We start from the raw sequence: 15,451 nt of genomic DNA, 5'->3' as shown, positions 1-15,451 counted from the left end.
GGGCAAAGTAGTCTATCCATACAAAAACATCAGAAATTTGATCAAACTTTAACGAGTTCCGTACTTCTAAAAAATTAAACAATAAATTGAGATGTTTTAGAAATTTGTCCAAGATTATTTTTTTGAGCAAATGAATAGTGTATATTATAACTACTGATCAAATGAATTGTTAAATCCACTCAGTTTCAAATTTCAAATGAATTATTAGATCTAGGGCTGGGGGAAAATACCGAAATACCGAAATACCGGTCTTATCGTACCGAAAAAATACCGAAAATACCGAATTTTCGGTATACCGTGACTTTCGGCACGGTATGATATCGGTAAGGTAACGGTATGAATTTTCAAATACCGCGGTGTACCGTTGCATACCGAAATTTGGTATATACCGTAAATTAAGGTATATACCGTAAACTAAGGTATATACCACAAAAATATAAACACAATTATATATAAAATATATTTTATATATTTTTAAATTATAAAATCTATTGTGAAATATAAATATAATTATGAATAAATTATATTTAATTTATTTTTAAAATTATAAATAAATTAATATTTTAAATACTCTAATTTTCTATTTTAATTGATGTTGAAAGTCAGGTATACCGCAAAAGTAAGGTATACCGAACTTCGGTACGGTATCGGTATGGAAATTCGTCATACCGAAAATAAGGTATACCGAAGTTCGGTATACCGAAAACTTTGGTAAGATAAAGGTATGACTTTTTCACATACCGTATTTACGGTAAAGTATACGGTATGGTGGTTTTGCTAAGGTATACCTTACCTACCCACCCCTAATTAGATCCACTCAGTTTCAAATTTCAATCCTGATCGAGGCCCATGATGCTGAAGCAAATCGATCTATTATTGTCATTGTTAGACACAGATCAAACTAAATCTTAATGTTAGGAATAGTATTCTAATTTTCTAAAACGATCACTAATACTCCCTCCGCCGCGTCTCATTTCTTGGCGCCACGAGTTTTAAGAAATGTTAAGAAAAGTGAGTGGAAAAAGTTAGTGGAATATAGGTCACACTTGTATATATTGGTTTTAAATGAAATGTGAGTGGAATGAGTTCGTGAAATGTGAGACCCTGTTACTGCCATTTATGATAAAAGTGAACTATGACTTCTATTCGCAAACAGATGTAGTAACTAGTACTCCATCCGTTTTTTAAAAATAACAACTCTTTCCATTTTAGTCCGTTCTTTAAAAATAGCAACTTTTAAACTTTCTATTTTAGAAAATTTTTACGCCCCTATACATCAATTTATTACCACTTATACCACTACAATTTACAACTTACAATGGACCCCATGATCCACTAATATTAATTCCATTACATTTTTCTCTTTCTGTCTCTTACTCTACCAATTTTTCTCTCCCTCTCTCTTACTTTACCAAATTATTCAATAAAAACCGTGTCGTTTCAAACCTCCATATTGTTAAAAAACGGAGGGAGTAATATTCAATTTAACCTCTTTGCTTTATGACCCAAAGTCTCTAATCTATGACTGAAAATGAACCGTTTCACCAATTTAGATGTGATTCATCAACCTCACTTAATAGTATAATTCTTGTTATTTGAAATAAAACAATTCTCGTCGCAAAATGTGGCATTGCTTCCATTATCCGCACTTTCATATTCCCACCTACAAGTAGAATCACAAACGAATAATAATTTAGTCGACCAGACATATTGCTATATGATGTGTCTAGCCAATTAGACATTAATTATCATATGATAATGTGTCCGAACCACCAATATTTTACTCATATTTTCAGGAATTGATTGTAAATCTGGAGCGTTGACTTTGTGAAAAAAAAATCCCTTCTATATCTGCAGTTTAATTTCAGAATGTGAGCTTGTATTTTGTTATATTTTGTAGCAATCATCCAAGCAATGCAAATTTAATTTATGTCCTAATATTGACTCGAGCATGTTATGGTTATAAGGGTAAACTGATTTCTGTCACCCTGTATTATTTTTACTCCTTTCGTCCCCTTTCCGTTTACATAAATTTAATCTTTTGGATGTCCCAAATATATAGGCTTGTTTCGATATAACTAAAGGCTATAATAATTCCTTTAATCTAAAAACTAGTGTTAACACCCGTGCTATGCACGGGTCATAGAATTTTCAATAATGAAGACAATTGGTAAGTAATTTAAAATTTAAAATAAATATAAATACAATATAGAGAAAAATATCAATCTCTGTCCGCGAAGTAAACTATTTAGTAATAGACATAATTTATAAAAAAATGATTTGTAAAATTGAGTGAAAAAGTAAGACAAAGTAGAATGAAGAGATAACGATGTTTATATTTAAGAATGTAGAATATAATTCCGTTGATTAAAATGTATATAAGGAAATGTGCAACTAAAATGAATTTTGAGGGCTAATCTTACACAATTACAATATAATAAAATCAGAGTTACAAAATAGTAGTTAACAATTTAACTAAATAAATAGATCATAAGTTTCCACAACAAAATCACAAAAATAGAAAAATAGAAAGTACAATAGTAACAACAACAACCATGAGTTTATAAATTTTGAAAAACTTCTTTGTAAACAACATTAATAGTAGAATCTCCACTCCTATCAATATCATCTTTACAAACTAATATCTTCAAACCATCACGACTTGTGACTCTTGATACAACAACATACAGTTGTCCATGACTGAAGACGGGCTTTTTCAGAAACAATCCAACATGTGAAAGCGATTGACCTTGACTTTTGTTAATAGTCATTGCATAAGACACAGTTAATGGAAATTGTCGTCGTTGGAATTTGAATGGCAACGATGGATCAGATGGTATTAAAGTCATTCGAGGAATCAACACCTTAGGCCAGCCCAACTATAAAACAATGTAGTGTCCCAAAAATGTGAAAATCATGGTTAAAGGACTTTTAAATTATCTCATGTAAATGATATGAATGATATATCACAAAATAGACTTAGATAATTTTTAATGTAAATAAATATATAGTATACAATATATAAATATAATAAAAGTAAACACAAACATACCCAAATAATAATATGATTTGTAAAAAGTGAAATTGTGTTATAAATATTAAGATCTTAGAAAAAGAACGTAGATATTAAATCCATACTTACATTGAACTAATAATTAAATAAATAAAATAATCTATATAATCTACATAATATATGTAATATATAAATATATTTATACATATATACACCAAAAACGGCTGAATCATAAATAATAAAGGAATGAAACTTGAAAACCTATTTAAACCTATTCATTAGTGGGCCGTCTAACTTGGCCAATAAATACTGTATTATTGAATTTGGTCTATTTAAATTTAAATTGTATTGTAAATTGAACCTTTGATGAGCAACAGTTTTGAAATAATAAAAAATTATTTAAATTGTATTGTAAATTGAACCTTTGATGAGCAACAATTTTGAGATAATAAAAGATTATATTAATTGACCACGTAACAAAATAGTTCCCGCCAAAACAGCCATCAATGGCAATCTTGTGAATTTTAATACAACTCTCACTTTATATTAGTATAGATTTAACTAAATAAATAAATCAAAAGTGTCCACAACAAAATCACAAAAATAGAAAAATAGAAAGTACAATAGTAACAACAACAACCATGAGTTTATAAATTTTGAAAAACTTCTTTGTAAACAACATTAATAGTAGAATCTCCACTCCTATCAATATCATCTTTACAAACTAATATCTTCAAACCATCACGACTTGTGACTCTTGATACAGCAACATACAGTTGTCCATGACTGAAGACGGGCTTTTTCAGAAACAATCCAACATGTGAAAGCGATTGACCTTGACTTTTGTTAATAGTCATTGCATAAGACACAGTTAATGGAAATTGTCGTCGTTGGAATTTGAATGGCAACGATGGATCAGATGGTATTAAAGTCATTCGAGGAATCAACACCTTAGGCCAGCCCAACTATAAAACAATGTAGTGTCCCAAAAATGTGAAAATCATGGTTAAAGGACCTTTAAATTATCTCATGTAAATGATATGAATGATATATCACAAAATAGACTTAGATAATTTTTAATGTAAATAAATATATAGCATACAATATATAAATATAATAAAAGTAAACACAAACATACCCAAATAATAATATGATTTGTAAAAAGCGAAATTGTGTTATAAATATTAAGAGCTTAGAAAAAGAACATAGATATTAAATTCATACTTACATTGAACTAATAATTAAATAAATAAAATAATCTATATAATCTACAGAATATATGTAATATATAAATATATTTATACATATATATATACACCAAAAACGGCTGAATCATAAATAATAAAGGAATGAAACTTGAAAACCTATTTAAACCTATTCATTAGTGGGCCATCTAACTTGGCCAATAAATACTATATTATTGAATTTGGTCTATTTAAATTTAAATTGTATTGTAAATTGAACCTTTGATGAGCAACAGTTTTGAAATAATAAAAATTTATTTAAATATATCGTAAATTGAATCTTTGATGAGCAACAATTTTGTGATAATAAAAAATTATATTAATTGACCACGTAACAAAATAGTTCCCGCGAAAACAGCCATCAATGGCAATCTTGTGAATTTTAATACAACTCTCACTTTATATTAGTATAGATAAGAGATGTATATTTCTCACAACTCTTGTTCCTTGAGTTGGCAATTGTTTCTTTAAATTTGATAGAAAAAAATAACTATTCAAAATAATTAACTACCAACCATACATAGATACCATCATCATGTTAATATAAACATTGTTGGGTGTTGGGTGCTTGAGCTTATCATTCATTAATTGCATCTTCATCATCTCCACCTTGTGTTATGTTTCACTCATATTTATGATCAACATATCTTAATATCTAGCCAAACATTCATACTAATATTTAACAATTTTCGAGCTTCAAGAAAGAATCTTTCCTCCTCAAAACCATCGCTTATGGGTTTGGTAAGAACCTTCCAATTTCAAGAAAGTTGAGATTTCAATACCTTATTTTTAATTAAGATCACTCCTCCTAGAGAACATCAGCCCTCTTCTTCAAAAAGGTGAAGGCAAAAAATTTTTTGACTACTAATATTTTATTGATTAATTGTGGTTTTTTTTCTCATATCTTAACACTTGGAGAAATTGGAAGCATTGAAATCAATAAAAACATCTACTAGACTTCTAGGAATAATCAATCCCTATATTATTCAATGTTTCTACTACAAACATTGCAAATTCGCCCCAAGACTTTCTTAAATTATCATCCACGACCCCAACTTTTTAAAATTAACCATGGCATTTTTTCATTTGTTAATTGAATGATTCGAAATGTAATCAGTAGTTAATAATGAGGTGCAACAAAAAAATAAGCAGAAGGCAAATAATAATAAAATACTAAAAAAGGCTGAGTAGATGAAGAAAAGTAATTTAATTTCAGCAATTAATATAGCAGCATTAATGTTCAACAGAAGATGCAGAAAAAAAATTAATAATAATAAAAAAACTGCAAAAGGAAGAAACAATGGCATTAACATCATGTAGCTAGGCTTCTAGCCTTGTTTCTTCCTCCCCCTTTTTTCATCACACCTCATTTAACAATCACTGAGAAAGCTAAAAAAGGGGGGCTTGCTATATTCAATTCTAATTCAGAAGAAAAAAAAAGAATAAAAGAAGACAATGCAGAAATAGCCCCTCTTTTTTTTTCTTTTTTTTTTTTTTTTTAAAGTTAACTAACCACATTAGTTGTGAAGAGGATTTGGCCCTGTGTGTATCAATCTCTTGTCTTCTTCATACACTTTTTGTGATGATGGAGTTGAGCCTCTTGCATGGTGGTGGTGGAGCCGCATCTTTCTCGCCGGAGAAAACTCCGCCGCCGCGAGTGGTGAGAGTAACAAGAGGAGGAATGTTAGTGAAAAAGCTAGCACAATTCTTGCCCTAGAATTGCTATTCCTCCTCTTATTTCCAATTTCACTTGACATTTTTATTGACCACCAACTTTTACTTCTTCTCTAGTGATGCTATATTTGTGTATCATGGAATATTCTAAACCCTATTGATGAGAGAGAGTAAGGGAGAGAGGGATGAGTCCTTATCTTAAGGGTTTAGGCACATGATCTTGACCCTTGAATCATGGAAGCTTCTTATGCATAATATCTTACTTTCTCCAACTCTTTCTTGCATATGTTGGCTTCTTGTGTTTTTAAATGCAATAGTTTTGGGGTTTTGCTTGTAATGGTGATTAGGATTTGGGAATGTGGTTGTTGTCTATATATGTAGAAAGTCATGTATTGTGGTTGGTTGGAGGATAGTATTAATAGCCGCTGTCTGCGGATAAATAAATTATTTCTATTATATTTTCTCAAATTAACGAAATATAGTGGCTTTGTGAATGTGATTTGCACAACATATACTACTATCACTCTTTTGACAAGGAAGGTCCAAATGGTAGCATGTAAATATTTTGAAAATGAGAATCATTTTATAGCAAATATATAAAGGCAGATTTGTAGGGAAAATAAATTTAAAAAGACATAAAAATAATACTCCCTCCGTCCCATGTTACTCGCACTTTTCATTTTAGGCCGTAAATTTGAGATTGATTTTTTAGTATAATTAAATTAGAATTTTAAGTGTAATGAGACGTCATTTAATAAATGACCTCTTAACTTAAACTAACATATTAATTAAATGCATTAATTCTAACTTAAACTATAAATAGTGTAAGGAGTTTGTGACTTGCCGAAAAGTAAAAATGCAAGTAACATGAGACGGAGGGAGTACATATTTTAGTTTATTTTCATTCAATAACTGTAAGATAATACTAGATGAGGACAAAGGGTGTATAAGTTTAATACTTCCTCCGTCCCACTTAGAAATGAAATATTTGTTTTTTGGCACGAGATTTTATAAAATGTTGTTTTATGAGTAAATGAGGAGAGAAAAAGTAGATATAATGTTGTTTGATTGTTTCTATTATATAAAACGTTTTATTTTTAATAGAACAACCTAAAAAGAAAAATGTTTCATTTTTAATAGGACAATCCGAAAAATAAATATGTTTAATTTTTTATGGGACGGATGGAGTATTACGTCATGCAACTCAATCCAACGACTTTAGGACAAGGTTCAAAATATTTGTGGGCCGGATTAGGAGGTTTTGGGCCATATTTGAGTAAACTTAGATAAGGCTTGGTAATTTTTTAGGCCTATATTACTTTATAGAGGCTTTGGGCCTCAAAATTAAACTCCAATATGTACTATAAAAAGAATGAGCCAAATTTGATATTGGTATAATGGTATATGTACTATATACGCAAACGAAGAGAATATGCGATGCATTTCGCATTTTTTAAGGAAGATTCCTATTTTCAAATTCGCATATTTTCCTCAATTTATTTCATCCATTTTCGTTCCTTCAACCACTTCACTAAATTCTCTCCTGCGCATTGCATTCGCCATTAATCCAGGTATAATTTGTGTTGCAAAGATCGTTTTTTTCAATCTTTAAATAATGTGACGGTTTAAATTTCCAAATTTTAATTATGGGTTTGTTGCTCTGTCGCATTTAAGGTGATGTCGCCTTAATTATATGGATTTAATATTATTCTACATTTGTACTGCTGCAAAACAGCAAATTGGCATTTTCTCTACTAAAATGATTGAATTATTTTTGCCTCTGAAAATTGTCTGTCTTGTTGGGGGAATAGTTATACTTATACCTCTATTGAGAATTCTGTATGTGATTGGAATATCTTGGAATGAGACGATGATATAAGAAATTAACTATGTATGTTACTGAAATGGGAGTGATTCAGTACTTATTTTATCATGAATACATAGTACCTTTGATTTAGGAGAGAGAATAAGAGTTCATTTTTGTCAAAGAGGAAATGAGTTACTCCCTCCGTCCACGAAAATTTGTCCCAGTTTTCCATTTCCGTCCGTCCCCCAAAATTTGTCCCATTTCACTTTTACCATTTTTGGTAGTGGACCTCATATTCCACTAACTCATTTCTACTCACATTTTATTATAAAACTAATATTTTAAAAGTAGGACCCACAATCCACTAACTTTTTCAACTCACTTTCCATTACATTTCTTAAAACCCGTGCCCGGTTAAACCGGGACGAATTTTCGTGGACGGAGGGAGTAGTATTTAATTTGGGACGTTTTGAAAAGGAATGCGAATCAATTAACTTGGGTCTTGCTTGTTGGTGTGATCTTAATGAAGTTGTAAAATAATCAATCTAAGTGATTCAAGAATTGTTCATCCTTGTGGCAGACATTGATTGACTGATTAATTTCAAGATAAAATGAGTCATGAGAAGTCTAATCAAGCCTTGGCTGGAGTTCATGGAGTGCAATTGGTTTCTCACTCACCATTTTCATTTCAAGAAGTAACCAAACATGGTGACATAGCCTGTGGAGCCTCTAACACCGGCAGCAGCAGCAACCAACGACGAATCGTGCAGTAAGTGAAGAGATTTTGAAGGTGCTTATTATAGTTTATTTCTGTCCACACTAAAATGTTGTCAAGGTTAGGTGTCTAATGATACTAATTATATGTTGATTAGGAAAGTTTGGCAAGAAAGACCTGCTTGTTTGAGGCCAATCCATTGTATTCATATTGGTACTTCACACTAGCTAGCTAGCTCCTCGTAACTGTGGCTTTTCTTCGCTGCTGCTGTTGTTGTTGTAATATTGAACCAATTGCTCTTTCAGGTGATCAACATTTAGCCGAAACTGTGGCTAATGTCCTTACTTCACTTCCTTTTATTGCCATTGGTCTCCAAGCCCCAAGGTGTGATATATAACTCGATAAGTTGCGTTGCGTTGCATATGTGTCTTGCTTGCCATATTCATAGCTTCTCCTGCAGGAAGAATGTCAACTGTAAAATATACGCGAATTCATTGATTGGAGTAGGACTTGCATCGAGTTTGTACCATTCTTCGAGAGGCAGGTTGAGGAAGTATCTCAGATGGGCTGACTACACTATGATCGCAACAGCCACCGTTGTAAGTCCCAAAACTAAGCTGATATTCTCTAACGGAACTAGTTTCTTCGGTTTGTTAATTGGACGAGGATTGTGCTTAGTTAGTGAAATTGGACTTTAACAGAATGCCCATCTTGTTGTTAACTTGGCTTGTGATTGTGGTGTGTGTTGGTTCAATTCGACAGTGTTTATCGAGAGCTCTGAGGAACGAGAACCCCAAGCTGTTGATGACAGCATCAGCTTTGTTTCTGCCTATACAACCCCTCATGGTTTCAGCTGTCCACACAGGGATTATGGAGGTAGTTTTTCCATATCTAACTTCTCTTGATATACGCGGTAAAACATTGCATTTAGGATAATTATACATGTATCAGGTTGCATTTGCTAAGAGGGCATTTGAGGATCCAGATTTGAGAGTGGCTCATAATGTGCATAAGATGTCGTCGTTGTTAGGAGGGGCGTTCTTCGTGGCAGACGACCTGCTCCCCCGGACTCCGTTTCTGCATGCTGCTTGGCACCTTGCTGCTGCTGTTGGAGTCACCACTTGCAACAAGCTCTTAGACTAATGTAAACATCACCTGCATTCATTTGTTGCTTAATTTTAGCTAAATAAGCTAGGTAGAATTGAATAATATCACAATCAATCTCAAGTGTATTTTACTTAGTTCCAAATGGAATAACAGTATTTTAAATATAACTTGATGCAGTCCAGTTATTTAATCACTGCTAATAGCTTTAGTAGACACAATTAAAAAAAAATGTATATATGTATGCTTAGGCCATGCGCCAATAATTGTAGGAATAGTATAGTTACCATTATACACGTGGATACCAAATGAGACACAAGAAAACATAAATTTCATAATAATGTGAATATGTATAAATGCTAACAACCTGAGGATCAATTCACATAAATTGCATCTTTATATCTTTAACTGTCAAAGTGTAATGTATAGAGGTGCATATATATGTATTCAAATACTAGCTAGCTAACCATATGATACAGATTCATATTTTTCAACTATAAATTTTTTAGTATTTATTTGAGTGGTTTCCACATCAAGATTCTTTACTGCACTACAACATCACTAATAAATTCAATATTTATAAAAAATGACTGACTGACTACCTAGCTCCAGCTACATTCATGTTGAGGGGGTTAGGCCGGTGCCAAAAGATTAATCACAAAGAAACTTGCAATAATACTATTTCTAATTCTAATTTTGGATAATGTGACACATATATAGTACTCCATATTATGGTCATAGATTGCTAATTATCTATACTTTGCTAACTTGTCAATCATGGAGTGTTCAGTTCGTAATATTGTATTCCATGATTAAATATGTTGTGTGTTTGGTTTATAAGATTTAATCCCACAACTCAATTCTAGATGGATTATCATGGGATAATTAGTCATAGTTAACCCCTTGAGACTAGAAAGATCTCACAACTCAATCCTAAATTATATTTTGGTATTATTTTATCTAGGAGATCGAACACCACCTATGTATGTCATTACGATGCTATTAAGTGACATATAGATGTCACTTAAATTTGTGTTGACATATTAATATCACAGTGTTGACATTGATAATATGTATAGTCGACAAGTTAACAATTTAAGATAGTTACGTTAGCATTTGATAATATTCCTAATACTAGTATATCTACAGCAAAATTAATCTTTGATATTTATATGATTTTAGTGACACCCCTAACAATATTTAGTTACACCAAACATATGAATTTGTCTAATTTTGTTACAATATTTATAAATTTTGTGACACAGGCGCCCATCACAAAATGCCACAATTATGTTAAGTCACAGGCTCACAGCCCATCACAAAATCATGCTGCTAGCTACAAATAATAGGTAGTTGGAAACATTGCTAGCAATAAAACTGGGAGATGAAAAAATTAATAATGTAAATAATATACATATGGTTTTGCATGCACAAAAGCATAAATGTAGCTAGAACAAGTGTAATAGACAGTACCAATAATTCATCCACAAAATGTAATTACTATTGAAGAAGAAGCCATTAATAGGGTTGGAGATAATGTATTGAAGAGACAAAAGATAATTAAACTATGGCAGGTATGAGAATTAGTTGAGCATTAACCAAAGAATTAATTAACTCAATTCTACAAAAACACACATTGAGGCAGAATGGAATGTGGAAAAAGGTGAAACAAGACATTGAAGTCCCACTGACACACTCCTCATAACCTCATCATTGTCAAGTCGCTTTTATATTTCCATCTCCCAAAAAACAACTTCCAAATTTCAAGCCTCAACTCCAAATTGCAGCTATATTTTCACCACTAATATATAGCATAGTCAACCTATTCTTTCTTCTTTATAAAACTCCATCTCTCATTAACCTATTTGTCTACATCTCTTCATCTAAAAGAATTCCATCTATCCATCAATATATATACTAATAGCCAAAATCAATGAGGATGACATCGACGACGATGGATAGTAACCGCAACGAAGCCCAAGAATTGAAGCCGCCGGCCATCGGCTGCAAGCTCCGACCTCTGATGCGACGCCCAAATTTTCCACCTTAAGGCTTACGAAACACTAATTTCCTTTCCATAAGTAAGCCCTCTCACAAGTTTGCTTAGTTTCGCTAAAACTGAGTATATTTTACAATGTAAACTGATATTTATGTATCAGTTGGCATCATAAAATATAACCGAGTATATTTTATGATGTCAACTAATGTTAATATATCAATGAAATGATAGTAATATTTAATTATCAAAGTTCTCAGTTTAAAAAAGTTGTCACCAGGTGATCATGAGAGAGCGGCGCCGTTGGTGAGCACGAGGTGGAACCCTACGCCAGAGCAACTGCAGGCGCTTGAGGAAATGTATAGACGCGGGATCAGAACTCCGCCGGGGGAGCAGATTCAGCATATTGCGACGGTTTGGGAAAATCGAAGGGAAGAACGTTTTCTACTGGTTTCAAAACCACAAGGCGAGAGAGAGGCCGAAGAAACGTCGTCAGCTCGCCGCCAGAAAAATCAATATCCACCTGCTAATTATTTCATTATTCACTAATCAATATCCATTAATAATTAACTTGTTTGATAAAGATGCTACATGCAATGATACAAACATACGTTAATTAACCTTATTTTATTAACGTTCATTAATTTATACTTACTCCGTTCAATTACTTTTGTGCACTCGTTTTGTTAAAATGATACTCCTAATAAATAGTTAAAAGGGAGAAATGGTAAAGCAAGAGAGAATAATGTAGTTAAGACTCTTCTTTAGCTGAGTTGTATTCCTTTTCTGGTAACCGCGACTGCACAAAATGAGTGCAAAGTAACTGGGACCGCTAAAGTAGGGCAAAGGGAGTACTGTAATGATAAATTGCTGTAAAATGATCAAATTTGCTAATTTCTTGTCAACGTCAAAGCTTTGAATTTAATGACATGGCACATACATGTGTAAAAATTAAAGACATGACTGACTAAATGTATTAAACCGTCATTAAAGTAGCTAAATATTTTGCCACATTATACATAATTTCCTCTATATCCGAAATCATGGTACAATTAGAAAAAATGTTAAAGATAGTACTAGTATTTTTGTAATTAGTTGCGAGATTAACCAGAAATTGACCAACCTTGTAAATTTTCTGGCAATTTGCCTAATTGTATATGCTACAAAATTTTTTTTTAAAAATAAAGTTGATATGGTTTTGCAGGACTTATCAGGGGATATTTGGAAATTGAACAACACAGGAAGGTCTTAAACTGCTGCACACCTTCAAAGGTACACTGCAAATAACATTATTTTTTTTTCACCTAGGTAATTAATTTTGGATATGTGACATATGCATAAGGTCAAGAAATTGAATAAAAGAATGAAAGTACTTTTTGCTAGAGAATTCCTTGATTTAGGTGAAAAAATCACTCAGCTTTTCATTAATTATGTGAAAAATTTACAGGATTGTGCATCAATGCAAGGTGCAGTGATTGCTGCAGATGGATGGAATCACAAGGAGGAATTGGAAGCTAAGGCTAAGGTTGTAACTGTAGGGAATGAATGGCAGTCTGATTTGGACTTATCTTCTTCTTCAAATGGACAAGAGAATACCAAACCCTATTTTTATCAAAATCAAACTACTCTTCACCTCTTTCCCAGCCCACAACTAGAAGACAGTCACAATTCTCGTACATTTACACCTACTTGCTTCTTTAAGTTTCTTCCACTAACACTATATTAACCACTAGGAGTATCATTTTTCTCTTGTCCCTTGCTTTACCGTACTATTTTTCTCTTCTATCTTATTTTACCAATTTTATCTTAATTATCGTGCCATATACATTGTCCATATTTTTATGGGACGGATGGAGTATTTTGATATCTCTTCTTGTCAATTTCATATTAGTGGACTTCTGGTTTATTTCAACCTGCTAGATTCAGGACTATATAATCATTGTCAACTGAGATACCAACAGCACTACTCATGCTACTAAGACCAACTACACCAACTGAATTTTGAATTAACATTCTTATTTTAATTTTATTATTGTTGTTATTGTCAACTACTCATGTTGTTGTTGTTGTTGTTGTTGTTGTTGTTGTTGTTGTTGTTGTTGTTGTTGTTGTTGTTGTTGTTGTTGTTGTTGTTGTTGTTGTTGTTGTTGTTGTTGTTGTTGTTGTTGTTGTTGTTGTTGTTGTTGTTGTTGTTGTTGTTGTTGTTGTTGTTGTTGTTGTTGTTGTTGTTGTTGTTGTTGTTGTTGTTGTTGTTGTTGTTGTTGTTGTTGTTGTTGTTGTTGTTGTTGTTGTTGTTGGTTGTTGGTGTTGGTGTTGGTGTTGTTGTTGTTGTTGGTGTTGTTGGTGTTGGTGGTGTTGGTGTTGGTGTTGGTGTTGTTGGTGTTGGTGTTGGTGTTGGTGTTGTTGTTGTTGTTGTTGTTGGTGTTGGTGTTGTTGTTGTTGTTGTTGTTGTTGTTGGTGTTGGTGTTGGTGTTGGTGTTGGTGTTGTTGTTGGTGTTGTTGTTGGTGTTGTTGTTGTTGTTGTTGTTGTTGTTGTTGTTGTTGTTGTTGTTGTTGTTGTTGTTGTTGTTGTTGTTGTTGTTGTTGTTGTTGGTGGTGTTGGTGTTGGTGTTGGTGTTGGTGTTGTTGTTGTTGTTGGTGTTGTTGTGTTGGTGTTGGTGTTGTTGGTGTTGGTGTTGTTGGTGTTGGTGTTGTTGGTGTTGGTGTTGGTGTTGGTGTTGGTGGTGTTGGTGTTGGTGTTGTTGGTGTTGGTGTTGTTGTTGTTGTTGTTGTTGTTGTTGTTGTTGTTGGTGTTGTTGTTGTTGTTGTTGGTGTTGTTGTTGTTGTTGTTGTTGTTGTTGTTGTTGTTGTTGTTGTTGTTGTTGTTGTTGTTGTTTGTTGGTGTTGGTGTTGCTGTTGGTGCTGCTGTTGGTGCTGCTGCTGCTGTTGGTGCTGCTGCTGCTGTTGTTGTTGCTGGTGGTTGTTGTTGTTGTTGTTGAAAGATAAGAAATTAGAGATATAAGACTCAAATTTTAATGCTTAAAAATCTATACATATATAAAAGGCGAGTTTTGGCCTTATTTTGAATTTTTATAAGTTTTGAGGTAAATTTAAATATTTATAACTATTGTGTAATTAATCAATTAAGAGCATAAATGATGAATGTGTAAGTTAAAAACTTCAAAGAAATTAAAGTCTCTTGACGAACATTATTAAACAATAAAATTAAACCACACTGTATGTAATAATGAGGAAATACTTAAATTGGAACAGTCAACTATCTTATTTGTATTTAATGTACGTAATAACGTTTAGTAAATTTTTAAAAAATTATTTTACAATCTTGACCCTTATTTTTATTTTTTTAAAAATAAATGGGACAAGTGAAAAGTTTGAGAATAAGGTCTTCATTTTTTAATGGATTATAAATATATGATATGTGGTACCTATAAATCCGTTCAGTCATTATTTTTAAAAAATTTATAAGTTTTGAAGTTTAAATATGAATATTTATGAGTTATGGGTGATTGAGTATAAAATTATAAATTTTCAGTTATTATTTAATAATTAATTATAAATTATTGCATATATACAATGTGCAGTAACGGCCAATCATAAGCAGTTACAAATCTTTAAATAGGATAACTTTTAATCCATGACTAATAACAATAAAAATGAATAAGAAAAGTCAAATTTTGAAACCTTTATTGTTTTAATTTTATAATTTATGATGTTTTAATTCCATAATCTCTCATGGACTAATTTTGTACTTATAAAAGACATAGAGTTGTGGATGAATCACACACCAACAATAACATTTTCATTCTCTCTCAAGTTGTCAACATTTGATTGTACATTTTAGGAACATTGTATTACTTAATTTTTGGAGTCTCATCAATTTCATCGGTGCCTAGCGGGT

At 32.1% G+C, this 15,451-nt stretch overlaps 1 protein-coding gene across 1 annotated transcript; it reads left to right on the top strand.

Moving 5' to 3' along the window:
• The first annotated feature begins 7,415 nt into the window (after positions 1-7,415).
• Positions 7,416-9,736, top strand: LOC125217121. The gene is made up of 7 exons (XM_048118948.1): positions 7,416-7,502; positions 8,319-8,507; positions 8,611-8,666; positions 8,759-8,837; positions 8,914-9,052; positions 9,216-9,329; positions 9,405-9,736. Exons 2-7 carry the CDS (start codon positions 8,350-8,352, stop codon positions 9,594-9,596), a joined length of 738 nt encoding a protein of 245 aa, XP_047974905.1. The 5' UTR covers positions 7,416-7,502; positions 8,319-8,349; the 3' UTR covers positions 9,597-9,736.
• The last annotated feature ends 5,715 nt before the right edge of the window (positions 9,737-15,451 follow it).

Source organism: Salvia hispanica, chromosome 3 (assembly GCF_023119035.1).
Source record: "Salvia hispanica cultivar TCC Black 2014 chromosome 3, UniMelb_Shisp_WGS_1.0, whole genome shotgun sequence".
Classification (NCBI taxonomy): domain Eukaryota; kingdom Viridiplantae; phylum Streptophyta; class Magnoliopsida; order Lamiales; family Lamiaceae; genus Salvia; species Salvia hispanica.
The sequence above is the reverse complement of the archived record's forward strand: the minus strand, read 5'-3'. Positions and strand labels throughout refer to the sequence as shown.